Source organism: Peromyscus leucopus, chromosome 22 (assembly GCF_004664715.2).
Source record: "Peromyscus leucopus breed LL Stock chromosome 22, UCI_PerLeu_2.1, whole genome shotgun sequence".
Lineage (NCBI taxonomy): Eukaryota > Metazoa > Chordata > Mammalia > Rodentia > Cricetidae > Peromyscus > Peromyscus leucopus.
The window spans coordinates 253,408-274,824 of NC_051081.1; the positions used below are offsets into that span (position 1 = coordinate 253,408).

The 21,417-nt window shown below is 61.3% G+C and overlaps 2 protein-coding genes across 7 annotated transcripts; one reads left to right on the top strand and one right to left on the bottom strand.

Moving 5' to 3' along the window:
- Window positions 1-450: 450 nt before the first annotated feature.
- Rnf126 (ring finger protein 126) lies at window positions 451-8,063 on the bottom strand. 2 transcript variants are annotated; one of them, XM_037197816.1, is made up of 9 exons: window positions 7,451-8,063; window positions 3,357-3,415; window positions 3,194-3,274; window positions 2,775-3,019; window positions 2,232-2,300; window positions 2,096-2,165; window positions 1,672-1,765; window positions 1,479-1,594; window positions 451-1,094 (listed from the first exon to the last, which is right to left on the bottom strand). In XM_037197816.1, exons 1-9 carry the CDS (start codon window positions 8,046-8,048, stop codon window positions 945-947), a joined length of 1,482 nt encoding a protein of 493 aa, XP_037053711.1. In that variant the 5' UTR covers window positions 8,049-8,063; the 3' UTR covers window positions 451-944. The 2 variants fall into 2 exon arrangements, with proteins under 2 accessions (XP_037053711.1, XP_028714417.1); XM_028858584.2 differs by having other exon boundaries at window positions 3,194-3,257; window positions 7,451-7,596.
- Window positions 7,897-21,266, top strand: Fstl3 (follistatin like 3). 5 transcript variants are annotated; one of them, XM_037197819.1, is made up of 7 exons: window positions 7,906-7,994; window positions 11,790-12,050; window positions 15,128-15,327; window positions 17,105-17,290; window positions 18,544-18,759; window positions 19,842-20,069; window positions 20,151-21,266. In XM_037197819.1, the coding sequence occupies exons 3-7, from the start codon at window positions 15,321-15,323 to the stop codon at window positions 20,192-20,194; spliced, it is 681 nt and encodes a 226-aa protein (XP_037053714.1). In that variant the 5' UTR covers window positions 7,906-7,994; window positions 11,790-12,050; window positions 15,128-15,320; the 3' UTR covers window positions 20,195-21,266. The 5 variants fall into 5 exon arrangements, with proteins under 5 accessions (XP_037053715.1, XP_037053714.1, XP_037053712.1 ...); XM_037197817.1 differs by lacking the exon at window positions 7,906-7,994 and adding an exon at window positions 7,995-8,069; XM_037197818.1 differs by lacking the exon at window positions 7,906-7,994 and adding an exon at window positions 8,090-8,538.
- The last annotated feature ends 151 nt before the right edge of the window (window positions 21,267-21,417 follow it).

Here is a 21,417-nt window from a genome sequence, read left to right on the forward strand (position 1 = left end):
TTCAGGTCCTACACTTGAGGACAGGTGGGCAGGTCCCACGGTTGCTGAAAGCGTGACTGCTCTGGGCCGTGGGGGTGCTCTGGGTCTCCTCCACAGACTCAGGAACGGGAAGGCTGGGGACCTGCTCACCCACGGCAATGCTGGTGTGGCGCTGGGTGAGCCAGCCCTCATAGAGGTTGCAAGTCGGTCCCCCCATGAAGGCAGGGAAGTGGTATGTGGATGAGACGGCAGCGTGCCTGGTCACAGGCCCCACCGCGTGGTCACCCACACGCGGGCTTGCAACAGACGGCTTCCCACCCGAGCAGCCCTGAGGTTCAAATTGCCTACTGTGGAACACTGCCAAGGCCCGGGTAGCTTCAGGCCTTTGCCAGAAGCATAAACCCACCCTGTGGGCTGCCCCACCGGGCAGTCATGGACACCCTGGCTGAAGGAAGACGCCAAGCCATGGGCTCTGCTTTTTGAGTAGGTGTATTTTAAATAGCTTTCCAGATAACACACATTTCCCTTTAAAAAAAAAAAAGTCTGCTGGAGCAGTTTGTTCCTGGGTCTGCTGGTCACCCTCATGGTCCCGAGGCCGGCGCTGGCGGGTGCTGGGCCTGGCAACAGTTCCGCTGACTCTCCACAGATCATGCATGGCCGCACGTGGCTCAAACGTCCATTTATTTCAAAGCAGTAATAATTTAAAATCATAAAAACCCTTCTGCCGCAGTTGAACATTTGGAGGGTGAGATTGGAGACGACGAGGACGCCGGCTGGGGACACGGGGCCCACGTACGCGCCTCCAACAGGAGGCCAAGTCCGAGCCTGTCGCAGCCTGGGGCCCGGCCCGCCAGGTGCTGCTGGCCACCACGGGGCAGCACCTCTAGTCCGCGGCCACGGCGGTGCTGGGGCACCTGGGGCGGGTGGGAGGGCCGAGCCCCGGAGGGTGGGTGGCCAGGTGGGACTCAGGAGTTGCTTGTGGCATTCTCGTTGCTGGGCGAGCTGGACGAGGATGAGGACGAGGATGACGAGAAGCCCACTCCGGTTAGGCCTGGGGGATTGGTGGCCGTGTTCTGTCCGGTGAGGCTCTTGCGGCAGACCGGGCAGCTGTCGTGCTTGAGAGGACAGAGGAGGAGTTAGGAGGGAGGGGCAGGGCCAGGGCGTCGGGGCCCGGGTCTGGGTGAGACGGCGACAGGCAGGGCAGGAAGTCAGGGACAGCACCCAGGGCAACGCCAACATGCTCTGACCCAGGGGTTCTTTCTGGATCTGGGCAGCGTGAGGTCAGCCTCAGGGTCCAGGTGTGAGCCGAGGTCACAGCTGGAGCCAGGCATGGCAAAGGCAGCTCAGAGCTAAGGGGGAAGGAATGGTCTGGGAGTTTGGCTGGTGTTAGGGCTGCAGTTAGGATGAGCACAAGGTTTCTGGGTGGCAGGCAAGCAGGTCAGGGGTAAGGTCAGAGGTGGTCTGGGTGTGCGGGCTGCCTCCGCGTGTAGGGCGGTCACCTGCTCTAGCCAGGGCACGATGCAGCTGTCGTGGAACAGGTGGTTACAGGGCAGCTGCCGCACGCTCTCGCCCAGAGCGTAGTCGTCTTTGCACACAGGGCACTCCAGCCCCGAGCCTGCAGAGGAAGAGGTCGGTGAGAGGCAGGCCGGAGCAGGGGAGGACCCGGGACTGAACACCGCCCTGTGAGCATACCCACGTGTTCCTCTGTGACGGGGACTGTGGGGAGGGCTTGAATCTTCTCCTTGTCTGCGGGTGGGGGGCCCGTGTTCTCAAACTGATTGAGGAGCTGAAAGACAAAAAGGAGCAGTGGCCTGAGGGGCATGGTTCCCAATGGGGAGGTGCGGCGTGGGGGTCTCCACCTGCCCAGCTCTGCAAGGCTGCAGACCAGCAAGACACACCAGGCCACTAAATCTCTGGGCTGTCTGGGGCGTACAGCTCTGGTACAGGCCACTGTCCTTCTAGAACAACAGGCATCCTTCACGAGGCGGGGGAGGAGGACCGGCCACTGAGATGCCCGACACCAGAGGGCAGGATGCCGCAGTGGCCTTCAGTGCTGCCGAGCCTCATCGGGCTGGCTTCCCACCCCCTCCCCGAGATGCTGAGTGGCCGGCTGTACCTGTGTGATGATGGCGTCCAGGCCGTTGGCCCCCCAGGCGTAGTCCATTGGGTTCGAGTGCAGGACGCCCCTGGGGGGGAGAGGCCGGGTCAGGGGACGCAGGGTGGGAGGGGCCGGGCACCCGTCCCCTACTCACCAGGGACCAAGGCCCAGGCTGGGTACAGCGGCCGGGGAGATGATACCGTTCACGAGCTGCTGGATGATCCTGTGGGAGAGACGGTGTCACAGGGGCCTGCGGCGGCCAGCCCACCAGCTCACCGCCAAGAGGCTTGCTCTGCAGCCCCCGCCTGCAGGCAGCTAGACTTGACTGTCTCCATCACCACTCAAGTGCTGGGATGACAGGCATGTGCCCTCCTACCCAATGGGAGGAAGCCATTGGTACAAACTGTTTCATAGGGAATCCCGGGAGCCAGAGGCCGCGGGGCACGGCCTCAAGGTCGTGGACCCCAGCCTTATTCCACTTCCGCAGGGGCATGGGGATGTAGTGCTCAGCTCCTGTGGGGGACCCAGGCTCCTTGGGTCCTGTCTAAGGAGAGAGGTGGCCAGATGGCTCCCACGGGAGCCAGGTGAGGCCCTTAAGGAAGCCTGGAGCCTCAGGGTCAGTGGCGTGTGCTTGCCTCCATGTCTCTATGTCTCACTGTGGCAGGGAGGCCCTCACCAGCCACCCCAGCCCACTCACCCTTCCAGTGTGGGGACACCTTCATGCCGGCCAGTGGCTCGCCGGGCGGTAAGGCGAGCACGGGGCTGCCGGGCCCCATACCGATGCCGAGACTGGTGCTCTCTCTCCCGCCGGCTCTCAGGGTCCCTGCCGTCATCGGCCTGTGCCCCGGGAGGGAACGTGGGAATCTCAAAGCTATCATCGAAGATGCCGAAAGCAAACTGGCTGTATCCCTGCGGCAGCGTGAACAGGTGCTGGTCCACACTCTGTGGAGAGGACGTGGTGAGGCCGCCATGTACCACAGACAGCGAAGGGGGGGGGGTGCACTGACCATCCCACAGATGGGGACAACTGTCAGGGCTAGGAAGAGCACCAAGCATGGGGTGGGTGTGTGCCCTCCTGTAGGACAGGGGATCTGGGGACCAGGGACCCTGACTCACCTCAAATGGCTGCCGGTTCTGGTCGGTGGGGGCTGTGGAGGGGGCAGAGCCGTTTTCTGTGTTCCTGGGGAGGGAGAGAGCCTGTCAACTGTGGCTGAAGCCCCTCCTAGGTCCTCAGGGCAAAAAATGCCAACGTATGGCAGCCCCCCACCCTCATCACTACCTGGTCTCTTCTGGAAGCTCCTCGATGAAGCCAGACTCGCACCTTGGGCAGATGTAATCCTGTGGGAGAGGCAAGGGTCAGGACGGCATCTATCCCAAGCCATGTACGGCAGTCTGTCTAGCCTGCGCCTGAGGCACACAGGGCAGAGAGGACAGTAATGGCCTCCTCCTACAGCCTGGTGACTCCAGCACCCTGCTAGGTCTCCCCAAGCCTGGATTCCTCCAGTGACTCCCAGTCCCAGTGAAGACCCAGACAGTGTGCACCCCACAATGAGAGGACCCCAGTCCTTTCTTCAGACACCCTGAAAACCAGGTAATGCCTTCCTGAGGCCAAGTGACAGCCACATTTGTGCTTCTGGGGCCAGAACCCCTGGACCCAGAGGCCGGGTCACCTCTGGGGCCACCACCACACACAGAAAACCCCACCAGGTGCAGGGCACGCTTCCCACAAGGCCACGCTGCTGAGTGTTAAGGCGGTGGTACAGGCGGTCAGCCAAGACCACAGGCCTCTCATGGACAGAATGGATCCTAAATCGAGAGTGGCCACGAGCCTGACCACTGGGCTCCACACGGCACATCACACACTATGTCCTGCTCCAGCCACAGGCAGCTTCAAGCTGTTGGACAGGAGTAGAGCGGGCAGGGAGGGGGGCGGCCCAACCAGCAACGTGACATCCGAGGCCCGCTCACCACCCTGCAGACACACCTCCAGAGCTGGACACACTGCCACGAACATGGGAAGGGCACGCCATTAGTCACCAGGGCAATGCCAGCGTGACTTGGCTGACCCGAGACAGTCAGCAAACCGGGGTCAGGCCTCACCAGAGCTGGGTGGTCGCACTCTTGGCAGGGCCAGAGTCTGACCAGTACCACCTCCTTGGCATAGCACAACAGTAGCACACACATGGTCTGGTGCACTCTGCCTCAACCTCCACACCCAGCCACCCCTCACTGGCTGCAGCAGGGACACAGTTAGGGTCAGCTCGTATCCACTGCCACATGTCTGTCTCTCAGGCAGGCATCTGCCCACCCTCACAGCAGCTGGCGCCAAGGGTCACCCAGCAGAGGCCATTCTGCCCTGATGGTCCCAGTGACATCCTACCCAGAGAAGAGCCCTGATAGAGACCCGAGACTGTAGGATATCCACAGGACATGGGGTGCCCTATGCTCAGGTGACCCCTAGAACATATCCCAAAGGACCACCCGGAGTGCCACAGGGAAGGCAAGGGGACGGAGTCTAGGCATCTCTGGCCAGTGTCACCGGTCTGCAGCCCCTGGTCTCCAGAGGACAGGCGGCTTCCAGAACTGACACAGTGTGAGGCATGGGCAGCCACAGAGCCAGCTCCCTGCCCATGGCTGCGCATGCAGAATCGCCATCCTTGGGCACGTGTGTCCTACATCCCTAGAAGACGCAGCAGCCACCGCCTGTCTCACAAGTCCATGCAGCACCTTCCTCAGCACATGGCCGTGCCGTGCCCTCTGGTCTCCCACCAGGAGGACTTAAGGCCTTCACCTTGCCTGGCGCTCTGTCTGTAGGAGTGGTTCTGCCCAGGCCCCAGGCCAGGCCCCTCACGCTCTGTCCACGCTAGGCACCGTGTTCACACACGCAGCAGACACTGGTCCTCTCATCTACGCCCCTTGACCCACGAGGCAGTGCGCAGGAAAAACGAGGAGCCAGGCTGCAGGTGTCTGCCCACGGACAGACACCCCATGTCCACACCTGTGTGTCACATGGCCTCCACCAACACACCCTGCAGAGGATCAAGTCTGGGCGTGCACTGCCCACGGCCTCTAGCCAACTCATCTGCTTCCTACTGACGTTCCCAGGCAAGCAAGCTATTCTTCCCAGCACCCTGAAGCTCGGCCACTGCCTGGCAGCCCCAGCCCCACAGGCACGACACAGACTACCCATCAGCGCAGCAGTTCTCAACCTGTGGGGCGTGATCCCTTTGGGAGTCAAACAACTTCTTCTCAGGGTTGCCTATCAGCATCCTGAATATCAGATATTTACATTATGGTTCATAACAGTAGCCAACAGTTATGAAGTAGCAACGAAAGTCACTTTATGGTTGGGGTCCCCACAGCAGGAGGAGCTGCACTACAGGTCCCTGTGTCAGGAAGGCTGACCCACCGTGTGAGAAACCAGCGTGCTGCTCACGTGTCTGGCATGGGCAGCACACTGGACAGCTGACGACAGAGTGCCTGGCTCAGGGCACCCTGAGAAGTGGCTCTGTCTGACTCCAGAGCCGCAGCAGGGCAGCCCAGGTGCCACCACTGGAAGTGGTGTCTCTAGCAACCAGCTCAGGGTCTGGAGTGGCCGCCGTCACTACAACTGCACACAGGGCAGGGTCCCCTCCTCCCGAGGGGCCTGTCCTGGACTCTAGACCACGACGCGTCCCACTGAACCCCAGACCTGCTCACACAGAAGCCACCGCGCCACTGTCCAAACGCTTGTCACTCCCCGGCCGGCCTACCAACCCTGGAAGAACAAGGACCGTGTTGGGTCACGGGACTTACAGGAGGGCCCCTGCCAGGCACAGCAGCGGTCAGAGGTCAGGGTCCTCCTTGTTCAAAGCCACAGGGCCAGCACCTGGTGCTGTGTTGGCCCCAGCCAAGAAGAGCAACAGCTAGGATCAGGCCATCTCCTGGCAGAGAGCCGGGCTTCTGACCCCAGGGCTCACACGGACCCTGGGGGCCGCAGTCCCCAGTCCAGGCTCCTCCCTGACTCTGAGGACAGCAAAGAGCACGGAAGCTGGGGAGACATGGATGAGGCGCAGCAAACCGAGAAGCAGAAATAACCATCAGGGAGATTCCCACACCCTAGGTTGGCATGGCACCCCAGATTCCACTCTCCCTCCAACCTGTGTTTTCGTTGTCATTTGTTTTTGTTTGTTCTAGACAGGGTTTGCTGGTGTCACCCCGACTGTCCTAGAACTCATTGTGTTGCCCCTGCCTCCTGAGTGCTGGGATTGAAAGCATGAGCCACCAAACCTAGCCAAACTGAATTCTTAGACCTAAAATCGCCCTGAAGACCACCACCATGTCACCACCCAGGGGTAGTGTGCACAGACCCGAAGAAACTACACCAACTCTGGCCACCCGCCCTTCACCCGGACAGGCTCTGCATGATTCAGATGCGACCCCATCCATCACCTTCTCTGCAACGGCAGTGTGGCGTACACCAGACCAGGTACCACTTCAAAGGACCCACCCAGGCTTCCTTTCCTCAAAATACAGGGGCAGACTCCATGCCCAGCCTGGGAAGGCGGCAGCTGGCTGCAAGTACGGGGAGATGAACCCTCCCTAGAGTGAGCCTCAAACCTGGTATGCGACAACGGATGCCCGAGGGGTAGGAGGATGCTGCCCTGGGAACCTAGAAGCTACCCACCAGAGGTTAGCCTGATGGACCTGGGAAAAGAAAGGGGAGGTCGGGGACACCAGACACAGAACTCGTCAGTCACTCTCAACAGGCTTGCAGGAACCCTGGGAGGCACCTGGCCAAAATCACCTTGAACTGAATGCAGGAGGCCCCAGGACACCCAAGCAGGGTCCTCGGGGTACACATGCCCAGAGCCACCGTGAAGCGGCAGGAGGCCTGCGGACGCCCAGGTGGGGGCCCGGGGACGCCCAGGTGGGGGCCCGGGGACGCCCAGGTGGGAGCCCGGGGACGCCCAGGTGGGAGCCCGGGGGCGCCCAGGTGGGGAACTGGGGGTGCAGCTGGCCAAAGCCACACCGAGGCACTAGCCTAAGGCCTGTAACGACCTGGTGGGGCTCCAGCGCGGCAGGCCCCGACCCCCGGGCTGCGCCGTCGGATTCGCAGCTCCTCTGGGCGCAGCTGCGAGGCCCGGGGCGGCGCTCGAGGCCGCGCTGCGCGCCCCCGCGTCCTGGCCACGCGCTCGGCGATCGTCCCCGGCGCGGAGCTCGGCTTCCGATCCCCCAGGGGTCCGACCGACGCCACGTCCCTGCGGGGGAGCCCCGCCGCCGCCCTGGGCTCTCGGGCCTGCCCGCCACGCTGCTCGCACCCCGCCGGGCCTCAGTTTCCCCTGTCGCCCGCCTCGCGCGCCCAGCCCCGCCGCCCTCCCGTCCGGACCTCACCGGCAGGCGAGGCACGATCTCCACCGAGCAGCAGTGGCAGAAGTACCGTCCGGGCTGCGGCGACGCCTCGGCCATGGCCACCGCCGCCTCCGCGTCGCCCGCCCCCCGCGCGGCGCCCGCCGCCGGCCGTTTGCTGCTCCCTCGCCGGCCGACGCGCCCGCGCACGCTCACGCATAGCACGCACGGCACGCACGGCGAGCGCCGAGCTCGCGGAGAAACGCGGGCGCCGCGCCGCGGAGGGCCGGGTCGTGGAGGACGGTGGCCGCACGAGGACAAACTGGAGACAGCCGGAAGCCGGGGGCCTGGGCCGGGCTGAGGGGCGGGGCCCGCAGATCAGGCGGCGGAGCCTAGTCTCCTTGGCAACCGGGAGGAGTTTTTTGGGGGCGGGGTGTTCAGGACGGCGGAGCCCCTTGGGGGCGGGGCCTCCCTGGAGTGGGCGGAGCCGAGAGGCCTTGGCACCCGAACAGGGGCAGAGGCGTGCTTGGAGAACGCGGAAACGTGGGGACGGCGAGAGGACGGGTCTCCTTGACAACGGCTTGCAGAGGTGAAGCCAGGCTTGGATGCGGGGAGAAGTCAGGGATGGAGACCAGCGAGCCATGCGGGGAGGAGACTCTTCCTGGTAACCTGGGCGGGGCGGGGCCTCGTGGAAGCTCCGGCGAGCCAGGGTCTGCCCGGCTGTCTCCCGGGCAACCTGGGATACGGTTCTAGCCCTGTAAGCAACTGGAAAGCTGTGGGGTCTCCAGACTGAGCCTGCGCGCGCGGCAGGGTCGGGTTTCCTTGGTAACGAGGACCAGATCCCTGGACCAATCCTGGGAACAGCCTAGGAGCTTGGAGCGGAGCCTTGAGGCAAAGCGTCAAGCCTGCCGGCCCGTCTCCTTGGCAACCGGGCTAGCCAGCCGTGCTGGCTGGAGGCGGGCTCAGGCGCTCGGGGCGTGGTCTGCGTCGGGCAGGGCCGTCTCCTTGGCAACCGGGATGGGCGGTTGGGGCGCAGCCTGAAAGCGGGTGCCTAGCTGGGGAGACGGGCTGGAGGCCGCGGGGCTGAGTTTCTTTGGCAATCAGGGTTGGATGGAGAGCCCTCGCAAAGCCAGGTACCGCCGCGAAGCAGAGTCGCTCGAGGGGCGGGGCTTGGTCGCCTTGGCAACCGCTCAGGTGGTTAGGGCGATCCCCGGACCCCCTGGAGGAGGCTGATGGGTGGGGCCTAGGTGGCTCCTCCTCTTCTCCAACCAAGCCAAGCCCCCATTTCCCTCTGTCCTTCCCCTCATCTGGCGCACCAGGCAAGCTCGCCTCTGGGTATTTACGCGCAGTCTGTGCCTCTCCAAGTGCATGGTCCTTCTTTCCCATGTCCAAGTCTTCTCGTGTGGTCTCCACAGCTCTACCCCATACCCTATGTGCACCTCATAAACTGTAAAGACAACGCCAGGCAGGAGGGAGTGTTATGTCCGGGCGGTACACATCAAGCGTCACACGAACACTCGAGATAGGGACGCGAAGGGACCCATTCTTTGGTGGAAGGAAGAACCTCTAGCTTGCAGGCAGCCCATGTCTCTGTGTGACCCTTGAGGAAAGGATGAAGCCTGCGTCATCTTTTAGGCTGGGTCCGGAATGTTCCTGAAGTTAGTTCCTGTATGATTTTCTTATTCACTCTACATTCATCGAGCACCTATGGAATGCATACCAACACCCAGCCCCATGAGGTCAGGGGAAGGATGGAATTCCAGACTGACCTTGGATGTGTCTGACGGCACAAGAGGGGCTTCCTGGGGGCAGGGAGGGTGCAATGGAACCAGACTTTTGAGGAAAGAATAGGAGTTGCTCGAGCTGGGCTCCTTGCAACAAGTAGACATTCTTTCTGTCCAGGAGTCCCATTCATTTTGGCGTTGACCACCAGAGGGCGTAGGACACCCATCAATGGGACCTAGTCTGGTGGTATGCAGAGACTTCAAAGCAGCCCCGGGGTTGTTGAAACACAAGGACATTCATTGGAGATACCCTTCACGGGGCAGCTTAGGGAAGCTGATAAAAGTTATTGGGCAGTGCACGTGAGTTGACCTCCCACCAGGCCATTGCTGTCTGGCTTTGGGCGAATATTTAACCTTTCTCAGAACCATGGCAGAACTTGCCTCCTGGGAACCTCATCCCTTGCTTGCATTTGCTGCTTGCCACTGGCCACCCAGGTCCACCTCCAGTCTTGCGCTGCAGGGTGAGAGTCAGTGATCAGGCGCATGGGACCCAGCAGCCCTGGAAGCTGTGGCCTGCAGGCCTCCATTGGTAACCAGGTGGTTGTGTGACTTTTATGGTTGTTGATATAGATTAGGGAGGAGGGCACCATCCATATCCAGGGCTCATGAGGCGTCCAGTGTCCCCCAGGGTCCAGTTCTACTGGTCAACAAGAGACACAGGCACCTGCCCAAGTCCTTGACGCCTGCCTGCAGGGGAAGATTTCCAAAATTCTACAGTGGGGACCAGAGCCTGGGCCTGTGACGCTCAGTGCCGCAGTCTCTTCCTTCTTCAGACCAAGGGCTTGGCAGCCTCCCCATCCATCAGCCCAAGATGCAAGCTGTACTTTCCAGAGCAGTCACGTGCAGAGGGACACTTCCTGCCTAAGCTTGTCTTACCTATGTGATGAGTGTCCCGCTCCTGGAAAGACTAGAGTCTCTCTGAGAGAAGCCTTGTCTGTGGTACTACAGCAGCTCTGACTCCTCACCCAGCTCTCCCTAACCTCTGGCCTCCGTCTCTGCACACTGAGCCCAGCTGCTCAACACTCCACCCCATTAAGCAGGCAAGCGTCTTCCAGGTGAACTCTGGAGGTTCCTGTTTAGTTACTGTATTTGGGGAACAAGTCATCCCAGCTACGGGAGACACTGACCCAGGAGCATCTCAAGTTCAAAGCCAGTCTGGGCTACAGAGTGAGCTCAAGTCCAACCTGGCAACTTAATGAAACCATGTGTTAAAAAGCCAAGAACCCAGGGCATGACTCAGAGGATGCCATTCCCCATAACCCCCAGTGAGGATCTGGGGACCGCTGTTTAGGGGTGGAGCACCTGCCTGGAATCCCCCACCCCCACCCCATGAAGGGCTTGGGGAGTGGCTAGGTGGAGCCCGCCCTGAATTCCCCAGTGAGGGGCTGGGGGCGTAGTCAAGGTGGATCCCCGCCTAGTATCCCCAGTGAGGGGTGGAGGCGTGGTCAGGGTGGAGCCCCGCCTAGAATCCCCAGTGAGGGGCTGGGGGCGTGGTCAGGGTGGAGCCCCGCCTAGAATCCCCAGTGAGGGCTGGGGCGTGGTGGGGTGGAGCCCGCTAGAATCTCCCAGTGAGGGGCTGAGGGCGTAGCTCAGAGGTAAGGCACATGCATTACATGGGCTCAATTCTCAGTACTAGAAAAACAGATGCCAACATTGAGGTCAGTAAATGGTTCTGTGAGTTAAGTGCTGCGAACCTGATCACCTGAGTTCATTATCCAGGCCCGTCTTGGTGAAAAGAGGGCTCCACTCCTGCAAGTTGTTCTCTGACCCCTGAGACACATGCACTTTGACATACGCGCCCCTGTACACACGTACACAGTGAATGTGGTAAAAGTTCGCTCGGAGCCCCAACAAACTGGGTCTCAGTGCAGCACGACTCTGGGATTAGTCTCCGGAACTCTCTGGGTAAAATGGAAAATAAAGCCTGCAACTTTGTTACTGTAGCGAACAGAAGGCCGCGCTTGTGCAGCTGCTGCGGGCTGGACACTCCATCCGCTGGGAGTCATCCATCCTGTCCTTGGCCAGAGCTGGGCCACAGGGTCGAGCTGCCCGGGGGCTAGAAAGAGGGGTGGTGAAGGCACCGGCAGGCCCATTTCAACTAGCGAGGACTCACTGTCGTCACCAAGGACAGGACCTGCTCTCTGTAATAGACGCGGCTGCCTGAGTCCCTTGGGCTGGAGAGACGGCTCAGTGGATAACAATACATAGAGCTTTTGAAGAGGACCTGAATTCAATTCCCAGCACTCACATCAAGTGACTCCCAGCTGCCTGTAACTTCCGCTCCAGGAGCTCTGGCGCCCTCTTCTGGCCCCTGGGTATCTGCACACCCATGTAAATACCACCCACAGATACACACATACAGATAATTTAAAATAAACCTGTTTTTGTTTTAAGATCGGCATCCTTATCAGACAGGGGAGAGTTTCTGTGGAAGGGGGCTGACGTGAGAGTGTGAACAGGAGGGGCCTGGAACTTAGGTGGGTAGACCTGGAGTTGACTATGGCTTTAGCGAGTCATGGTGGCGTGGAGCTAGGGAGAGCCACTGTGGAGTCTTCAGGCTGTGCCTTGGTTCTGACATCACTTATCCTTCTTACTTGGAGAGGGAAGCCGTCACATACTCATCTCCAGAGTGTGAGGCCTGGAACGTCCAGCAGAGAGCCACAACCCACATCCTAGAAGCAGAAGCACCAGGACACGGCTCCCCAAGAGCCCTAAGAAGCCGCCACTTTGTGCCCTCAAGACTCCATTTGAATGAAATGCAACCCTCTGGAAATGCTGTAGAAACTTACTATATACTGACTTCGGCTTACAGGGAAGGACTTCGGGCATGGCTGAATCCAGGACTTCTGATGCCATAGCAGGTACCTATGGCCCCTACCGGCTCTGCGTCTTGCCTGGCTGGCTTCCTTCTGGCCATTGGCAGGGGCAGCCTGCAGCTGTGGGACCCGCCTTCCAACTCAGCAAGTTAGACAGGAGTGAGAGCAGGTCTCCTGTAGCCCAGGCTGGCCTTGAAATGCAGTGCTGGGTGACCTTGGACTCCCAGAGTCTTCCCAGGGTGGGGTGGGAGAGCAGTTGGCTCCCAGTCCTGAGTGCTAGTCTAGCAGGTCTGCGGGGTGGACCCCAGGGCTTCCTGCCACTCTGACATCTGAGCTGTGCCTGTGGCTCTGTTTGGTTTCTGGATTTTGTTGTTGTTGATGTCTGGCTGGCCCCAACCACTCTGTAGATCAAGTTGGCCTTGAAATCACAGAGATCAAAGGTGTCTGCCACCACACCTGACTGGCCCTGTTTGATTTTTGAGTCAGGGTCTTTCCATGCAGCCCAGGCTAAAACTTGTCATCCTCCTGCCTCAGCCTGGGATGGATTCACACCCAAGGCTTTGAAGGTCCTTAGCTGGATAGTTTCTTGTAACTAGAGAAAGAGACAGCTCCCCAGGCTCTGGGTTAGAGACCTGGATAACTAGAGGCCATTGTCCTGTCTGTCCCACTTAAATTGTCTATGTCTGCCTCGAGGCACAAACATTCAGACCGTCAAGCCTCAACAGATCCTTTCTTTGTGCCTAGTAGCAGAATGATCTGGAGTCCCAGACCAGCTTGAGCTACAGAACAAGACTTTCTGTCAAAAATAAGTGAGGGCTGGGATGTGGCGGAACAGTGGAGCGCTGGGCAAAGAACCCCGGGCTTCTGAGTTGAGACCCTTGGCACCCCCGGACAAAGCTGGGTGTGTGGAAATAACCCGGCGCTGGGGAGGCAGACACGGGAGGATCCCCGGGGCTCTCCCGCCAACCAGTCTAGCTGAATCAGTGACTCCCAGCGTCACCGAGAGACCCCATTTCGAAATATGAGGTGGAGAGCAGTCAGGTGTGGGCCGTGGGCCCCTGTCTCTGGCCGCCGCTCACACAGACACGTACACGCAGACCCCTCCTCAGGCAGCCATGACCTCTCCCGTCGGTCTAGAGCGTGGCTTCACCCTCCAGGCTCTTGTAGCTGTCAGGGGTCGAGGGGTCTCGAGACTGTCATTTCCTCTGTGCTCCCGGGTCTGGGTGAGAGAGAAGTCTGCGAAGTTGAGCAGAGATCATGGGCGTGAGCCGAGAACAACTGACTCTCAGAGCTTGGCGGTAGGAAGTGGGCAGCGGGGAGGGAAGGCTGAGTGGGGAGAGCTGTGCCAAGGGTGTCCCTGGGGAACCCATGGGTTCCCAGTATGTGGGAGCAGGACAGAGAGGGGCCCTGGACCCTCGCCAACCACACAATGGTCCTTTGATTCACCCAGCCCAGGCCACGGTGGCCCAACAGGAGGGGTCAGGCCTCGGCCAAGGTCAGTGCTGTCCACCCCCACTCCCTCCTGCCAGCTCTTGGTGAGAACACAGGGTCCCATGCCCCGCCCAACCTAGGAGCATCCTCGGGGAACTGCCAGAGGCCAGGGCCAGGTCAGTCCCCCCATCATTGGCACTGGACAGCTACAGTGAGGAAAAGAACGGCTTCTGTGGCCTGTGATCTGCCGGGGCCTCACTGTGTGAGGCCAAGAAGTGGAAAGATGTCACCTGAAGGGGTCTGGAGTAGATGTAAGGACGGGGGTGATCTCAGGAGACCTAGTGTCCCTTATAGCACCCCCATATTTTCTAGCTATAGACTAATTTATCTGTGTATTTTTAAATATATTTTATGAGTGGGTGTTCCACCTGCCGTATCTGTGTACCATGTGTGTGCAGTACCCAAAGAGGCCAGAAGAGGGCGTCAGATCCTCTGCAACTGGAGTTACAGACAGGTGTGAGCTCCCTGTGGGTGCTGGGAACTGAACCCCGGTTCTCTGGAAGAGCAGCCAGTGCTCTTAACTGCTGAGCCGTCTCTCCAGACCCTTATTTGTGTATTTTGTTGTCTAAACCATGAGCTGGTTTAGGTGAGGACAAACTAGATCATCCTTGGTCACTGGGATCCCCCACACCAAGCTTGTCCACTAATTCCCCCAAATCCGCAAGGGACTCCATGGGACCCAAGGGCCTTTCAAGGAGGAGTGAGGTAGCTACTTTGGAGGCCCCCAGATGGGAGGTTCTAGGTTCAAGAGAGAAGACCCCAGACCCTCTGGCCTAAGACCCCAGAGCACAAAACACCCCAGACCCATGCCAGTATTACCCTCGTGGACTGTGGAAATCTCATGGCAGCTGTGGCCCATCTACGCCAGAAGCTGGGTGTTTACCCGGGAGGGAGAGGAGAAAAGTCCCCCCGTCTTTTGGACACATGTTTGTGTATGTGCCGCAGCTAGTGTAGGATCAACTTGCAGGAGTCAGGTCTCCTTCTACTGCGTCTCTGCGGCGTCCTGGGGATGGAGGCTGGCAGGTGTGGCTGCAGACACCTTCACTCTTTGAACCAGCTTTTTGTGATGGTTATTTTGAGGCAGGGTCTCACCATGTAGCCCTGGGTGTCCTGGAACTCACTTGGTAGCCCAGGCTGGCCTCGAACTCACAGAGATCTGCCTGGCTCTGCCTCCCAGTGCTGGGATTACAGGCCAGGCCACTGAGCCATCCTGACTGTTTTGAGACTCCCTAGGCAAACCAGTTTGGATTTGAACTTGTGACCCTCCCAAATGCTGGGATTCTAGGGTGTGTTCCTCCTGATTTCTTCCGTGGGTGAGTGTGTCCGTCCGTCCGTGTGCACACCTGCACCTACCGGGGCCAGAGGACACCGGTGTTCCGTTTCAGCACTCTGGGCCTTTGACACCGACTCTCTCTAAAGTTGGAGCATGGCTCTCGGCCAGCAAACCCAGCGACCCCCCGGTCTCCACTCCCCGCAGCTCCGGGGTCACAGGCCCTCTGGCCCTGCACGCTCAGCTCACACTTCACGGGTGCTGGAGTTTTGAACCCAGGTCCTCCTCTGTATACAGTAATCAGTCTTAACTCCTGAGCCGTCTTCTAACTCCAGGGTTTTGTTTTTCCCTTTTGAGACAGGATCTCAGGTTTGCCCAGGCTAGCCTGAAGTTCCCTCTGTGGCTGAGAATGACCTTGACCTCCTTGACCCGCCCGAAAGGTGGAGTGGCAGGTGTGCTCCAACATGCCTTCTGCTTGCCGACCGAGCTACTGATGATGTCGACTCTAGTCTGACTCACTCTGAACTCACAGCAATCCTCCTGCTTCAGCTAGAATGAGAGGTATGAGCCTGTAAACAGCTTTGCAGCTCGGGGACACCCTTTGCCACCTTGGGGCTGGTGAGTGTGAAGGTCAAGGCAGAGGCTGAAGAGACCAGATGGCAACCTCGTTGTCATGCCGCCCAGACTTTCAGACACACTCCAGGTGGAGACCCCAGAGGAACGCGGACACCTGGCGGTGTCCAGCTCAGTCACCCCACACAGACGACACCTGGCGGTGTCCACCTCAGTCACCCCACACAGACGACACCTGGAGGTGTCCACCTCAGTCACCTCCAGAACACGCCCCCCGGGCCGCAGCTTGTGACCTGACCCCGCTGTGGGCTGTTCTTCCTAGACAACTGTCTGGTTCCCAGATGGGACAGGGCCTGCCCCCGGCGGCCACCCCCGCGCAGGCCCGGGCCCTGCGCCTAGGGGACACGTCCGTCCCGCCGCGCCCCGCCCCGCCCGCCGCCGGCCCCGCCCGCCTGGGGCTTTTATAGGCCGAGGCGCCCGCACTCCCCAGTCCCGCGGCTGCCCCACACTCGCCATGCGTCCTGGGGCACTGTGGCCGCTGCTTTGGGGAGCCCTGGTCTGGGCGGTGGGATCCGTGGGCGCCGTGATGGGCTCGGGGGATTCCGCGCCCGGTGAGTGGGGCTGGGCGGAAGGGGCGGGCAGGCGGGCCACCCACGTGGCCTGCGGAATGCGGCAGGGGGATGTCTGGGGTGCGCTCTGGCTGGGTAGGCGAGTGGGGTGCTCCACGCCTCCAGCCTCAAGAGAGGACTGACATTTATTTATTAAGCTCTTATTGTTTACCTGCTTTCCCATGAGTCCACAGAACCCAAAGTTGTGGGTACTTTTTCCATCCCCGTTTTCATGATGGGTAAACTGAGGCTCGGGGTCATGAACCTCGTAAGTGACACTGTGGGTGGCCCCTTTAGAGAGACATCTCTTCTAGAGAGACATCTCTGGGTGGCCAGACCTGCTAATGCCATCTGGGTAGAGGGTTTCAGGATTCCTTGGAATGTCTCTGTTGGAATGGTGTACCTGCATCTATCTGGCTTGGAGAGCTCTGGCCTCAGTTTCCCGTTTTGAAGTGTTTGCTGAGGCGGGGGGCCCAGTTCGCGGAAGGCGCTGAGCAGTGTCTCCTGAGCACGGAGGAGTCCTGGTACAGGGGATGCGGCTGTCCCCATTTAAGGGTGAAGAAGGCTGGGCTCTGCGTTCCGGCCTCTACCCCGCCCGCCCGCCCGCCCCGCAGGGCTGCTGGCCTCCAGGGGCGCCGAGCCCCCTCCCCTAGGGCCGCGTCCCCCGTCCCGTCCCGTCCCGGGGGAGTGAGCTCACGCAGAGGGAATGTTCCCCAGTTGGAGTGAGTAAGAGGCGGCTCAGGCGAGGGGGGGCTGCAGGCCGGGGCTCGGCCCTGGGCACTGTCTAGACGGAGGGCAGAGGCGGGCACCAGTGCAGGCCCACAGACCCTCACATGCCGAGTGCCTGGCATTTGAAGGGGCCGGGCAGGGTGCCAGCTCGCAGGCCCGGAGGCCGGGCAGGAGCTGGTGGTGGAGCACTGGGGTGCGGCTCAGAGGAGGAGGGCTCCCCGCAGAGCAGAGTCAGGACCCAAACTGTGGCTGTCTGCCGCGTCTTCCCGAGCAGGGGCACAGGATACCCAGGATGGCTATGGACAGCTCTGGCCGGAGGGGGCATTAGGCCTGGGGCGTTGGGGGTTGGTTAGGAGTTTGCGACACAGGGAACAGTCCGTAGGTAGCGCGGGGGTCTGGAGTCACCCTCCACCCCTCCCGTGGCACAGGCGGCGTGTGCTGGCTGCAGCAGGGCGGAGAGGCCACCTGCAGCCTGGTGTTGAAGACGGACGTCAGCCGCGAGGAGTGCTGTGCCTCCAGCGACATCCACACCGCCTGGTCCAACTTCACTCACCCGGGCAACAAAATCAGCCTGCTGGGCTTCCTGGGCCTCGTCCACTGCCTCCCCTGCAAAGGTGAGGAGTCGGGTCCTGGTGGCGGGTGGACGGGAGCCGCGGGGAGCCCCAGCCTGCACCCCGCCCCGCCTGACACCCAGGGTGCTGTCTCCATCGTCGCCCACACGCCGCGGCCCTGAGTCCGCCAGTCTAACATGGTTAATATGCCTGAGAATTCCCCCCCAGTCCCTGCTGAGAACAGAGTGAGTGGCATCCAGACACCCTCTGCCTTGGAGGGAGCACTGGTCGGAGGGTACCCCGTCTCTCTGTGACCAGGGCTGAACCAGCAAGGACCTGGAGGACGTGCTGGGGAAGGACGTGGGGAATGTGGGCATTAGATGTAGGGTATTGGGGGATGATTAGGAGTTTGCTGGGTGGACCCCACAAGGAAGAGTGCACCGGGGCTAGGGTCGGTCTCTAGGAGGGTGGGTGCTGATATCAGGCAGCTTACCCAGGAGGCTAGGCTGCAGACTGAAGGGCAACCCCCCCACCCCCCGGGCTCGGGCTGGCCTGTGGGACAGGATTAATGTCGGGTCAGCCTGGCTGCGTCCACTGCCACACGCCCTCCTCCAGACCCCGCCCCAGGCTTCTGGGAAGAGGACAGATACCCAGGAACAGGCGCCTGGCCTGGGTGTGAGGGCCAGGACTGCCCTCCCGGCCTCCTGTGCCCCTCCCTTTAGTTCTTAGATTTCCTGAAGTTGGCTGGAGGGCCGGTTCCAGATGTGGTTCCAGATGTGTGGGTGGGTGGTCCCGGGGGGGGGTGTGCCAGGCCTAACCCCGTAATGTGGGTCTCTCCAGCCCTTTTCACACGGGAAACGGAGGCCAGAGTTTAGGGTCTGTTCGTCTGTTCTCCAGACCCACAACGCAGCTGAACTGGAGAGGAGGGTGTCCATTCTGACTCTGGCGTGAAGGGCTCAAGCTAGGATATTTTGGGGTCCTCTTGTACTCAGCTGTAACAGCCTCAGTTTCCCCATCTGTAAAACGGTGGCTGAACCACATATTAAAAGGGACACGAGGCCAGGAGTGGTGGTGCAGGCCCAGATTCCCAGCACTCGGGAAGCAGAGGATCAGGAGTTCAAGGCCAGCCTGGGCTAACCCTGTCTCAAAAGAACAAGACAAGGAGTGTGGGGCATCCCAACGCAAGACTGTGCAGGCGAGCCTCTCAGGGCAGGCTGGTGGGTGGGAACCGCCAGGCACCCGCACTCAGTTGTGCCCTGGGGTGAGCCCGGGCCCAGGGGCACGCGGGGAGCCCACCTGCGCGTCCTGTGTCCCAGATTCCTGCGACGGAGTGGAGTGCGGCCCCGGCAAGGCGTGCCGCATGGTGGGGGGCCGTCCACACTGCGAGTGCGCCCCCGACTGCGAGGGCCTTCCCGCGGGCTCGCAGGTCTGCGGCTCGGACGGCGCCACCTACCGGGACGAGTGCGAGCTGCGCGCCGCGCGCTGCCGCGGACACCCTGACCTGCGCGTCATGTACCGAGGCCGCTGCCAAAGTAAGGGAGGCGGCGCGGAGAGGCGGGGCCGCGGAGGGGCGGGGCCGCGGAGGGGCGGGGCCGCAGAAGGTGAAAGCAGGGCCTGGGGCGGGGCTAGGGAGATGAGGGCGGGCCGCGGAGGGGCGGGGCCGCAGAAGGTGAAAGCAGGGCCTGGGGCGGGGCTAGGGAGATGAGGGCGGGGCCGCGGAGGGGCGGGGCCGCAGAAGGTGAAAGCAGGGCCTGGGGCGGGGCTAGGGAGATGAGGGCGGGGCCGCAGGTGAAAGCAGGGCCTGCGGCGGGGCTAGGGAGATGAGGGCGGGGCGGGGCCTGCAGGACAGAGAGAGGCGGGGCCGGGAAAAGGTAGCGCAGGAGAGGGGTGGAGTCTCTGGAGGAGGCGGGGCCTGATGGAGGTGTGACTAAGCTGGGGCGGAGCCTGGGGTAGAGGGGCCCGGGGAGAGATAGGCCCACAAAGGGGCGTGGCCTGGGAGGGGAGGGGCTTAGTGTACTCCGGGGGCGGAGCCTTTGGGGGCGTGACCTGTACGAAGTCCCGGCCAAATGTTGGTAAACAGGCTCTGCAGTGGCGTGGCCACGTCCGCCGCTTTCTACGGACACTGGGGATTGGCACCGCTAGGGGCGGGGCCTGAGGGAGGGCAGGTCTATGCAAGACTGGGTCAGGTCAGGTGGGTGCCAAAGTCGTCGGCTGCGACCTTGAGCCCGGGCCCCGGGATAGCTACACGCGCGGGCGTGTCTGGGGACGGCTGTGCGCGGCAGCACGTCGCGTTCCGCAGCCCCAGCGCGCCCTCACGAGTGCTGACGCGCGGGAGAAGCTGCAGCCACGGGAGGAGGCGCGTGACGGGCAGCGGGGGACGTGGGTGTGGCCACGGAGGCCACCAGATGGGTGGGGCTTGGTGGAACGGGGCGGGGCTTAGAAGAGCCGGGGCGGGATTGGTTCTAGCGCCTCGATGGTAGGCGGGAGCTGTGCTTCGGGGCGGGGCTCGGGCGGGGCGGCGCGGGTTTTAGCCCCAGGAATGGGGCTTTCAGGTGGAGCCCTGGTGAGGTAGCGGGACGCCCGGCGCCTGACCCGCCCTCTCTCGGGCCCACAGAGTCCTGCGCTCACGTAGTCTGCCCGCGCCCGCAGTCGTGCCTGGTGGACCAGACTGGCAGCGCGCACTGCGTGGTGTGTCGCGCTGCGCCCTGTCCGGTGCCTTCCAGCCCCGGCCAGGAACTCTGCGGCAACAACAACGTTACCTATGTCTCCTCCTGTCACCTGCGCCAGGCCACCTGCTTCCTGGGCCGCTCCATTGGGGTGCGACACCCGGGCGTCTGCACAGGTGAGGCTCGGTGGGCCCGGGCATCGGTCCACCAAGGGGTGGTGCGTGCGCTCACTGTTGCCTTTCCCTCCCTCCCTGCAGGTTCCCCCAAAGTCCCGCCAGAGGAGGAAGAGAACTTCCTGTGAGCTGCAGCAGCTGGTGTTTGAGGCCGTCCCAATTTTATTTATTGTCGCAGAAAAGATTCTAATTTATGTCACGTGGACGTACCCCAAACCTGGCCGGGAACCACTGTGGGTCCCCTAGGATCCTGAGCACGTATCACAAAGGACCGAAGGAAGATTTTGTAAGAGTTGGTATGTGCCATCACCAGGTACTGGGGTCAAGTCAGGACCCCAGACACCTGCTGCCCAGGGAGGGCAGCTTCGTGGAGACCCCTGCCTTGAACTCTCCGCCTGCTTTCTACGCTGGAGCTGAGTCTCAGGGCACAGTCGATGGTAGCTGTGGCCTCAACTGCTGTTCACGCGGGGCCTCCCGGCCTCAGATGTGGGGGGAGGGAGGCAGTCAGCATCAGCCCAGAAACACTGGGTTCCTCCCTGTTTACTCCACTTAGAGTGGGACCCGTGGGAACCTGGCTGACTGGGTAGTCTGTGGTCACCCGAGTGCCTACTGTCCTGTTCTGGGGACACCAGAATCAGGTCCCAGCCAGCCGCATTCATCACCAAGCCCGGCAACAGGCGGTGACATCAGCCTGGTGCTGTTTGGGGCATGACCCTTCACTCTGACAGCTGCCACTCAAAATTACCCACATGTGCCTTGAAGGAGACCAAAAAGAATGGGGAGCTGTGGCTCAGTGGTTAGAGTGCTTTCCCAGCATGCACAAAGCCCTGGGCTCCATCTCCAGCCCCACATGAACAGACATGTCGGCATACATCTGCCATCCCAGCACACAGGAGATGGAGACAGGAGGAGGGTCAGGAGTTCAAGGCCAGCCTGGGTTACCTGAGACCTTATCTCTAAAAAACTTAAAAAGGAAGACAAAATGTCAGCTCACAAACAGAGGGCCATAGGAGGGTGCACAGCCCCCCTTTGGGGGCAAAGAGTTCCCAGGTCTTCTCTACTGCCCCCCATCCTCGGCTGTGCCTTTCCTGCGGTGTCCCCAAAAAGTGTCCTTAGCAGGCAGCCTGGGCAGCCTCTCCCACCCTGGGGTTCTGCCTCACCAAAGAAATAAAGACGGTAAAAACCACCATGGTGACCAGGCTCAGCCTCCACCTGCCTCTTCTCTCCCAACCTGGGGGCTGGGGTGGAGCGTGGAACAACCATGAGAGCCTCCAGAGAGACGCGGCACGTGTTCACGGGTCCCTGGGAAGCGTGGAGGCGAGCAGAGGGACGGAAGTGGGCCTGGGGTCTG

Coding starts and splice junctions, on each gene's coding strand:
- Rnf126 (XM_037197816.1), bottom strand. CDS start 8,048: ATGGCTCGCTGGTCTCCATCCCTGACTTCTCCCCGCATCCAAGCCTGG. Junction 3,275..3,356: donor GAGCTTCCAGAAGAGACCAG/GTAGTGATGAGG, acceptor CACAGTTGACAG/GCTCTCTCCCTCCCCAGGAA. Junction 1,095..1,478: donor TCGTGCCCTGGCTAGAGCAG/GTGACCGCCCTA, acceptor TGTCCTCTCAAG/CACGACAGCTGCCCGGTCTG.
- Fstl3 (XM_028858590.2), top strand. CDS start 15,854: ATGCGTCCTGGGGCACTGTGGCCGCTGCTTTGGGGAGCCCTGGTCTGG. Junction 15,951..17,104: donor CTCGGGGGATTCCGCGCCCG/GTGAGTGGGGCT, acceptor CCCGTGGCACAG/GCGGCGTGTGCTGGCTGCAG. Junction 18,760..19,841: donor GTACCGAGGCCGCTGCCAAA/GTAAGGGAGGCG, acceptor TCGGGCCCACAG/AGTCCTGCGCTCACGTAGTC.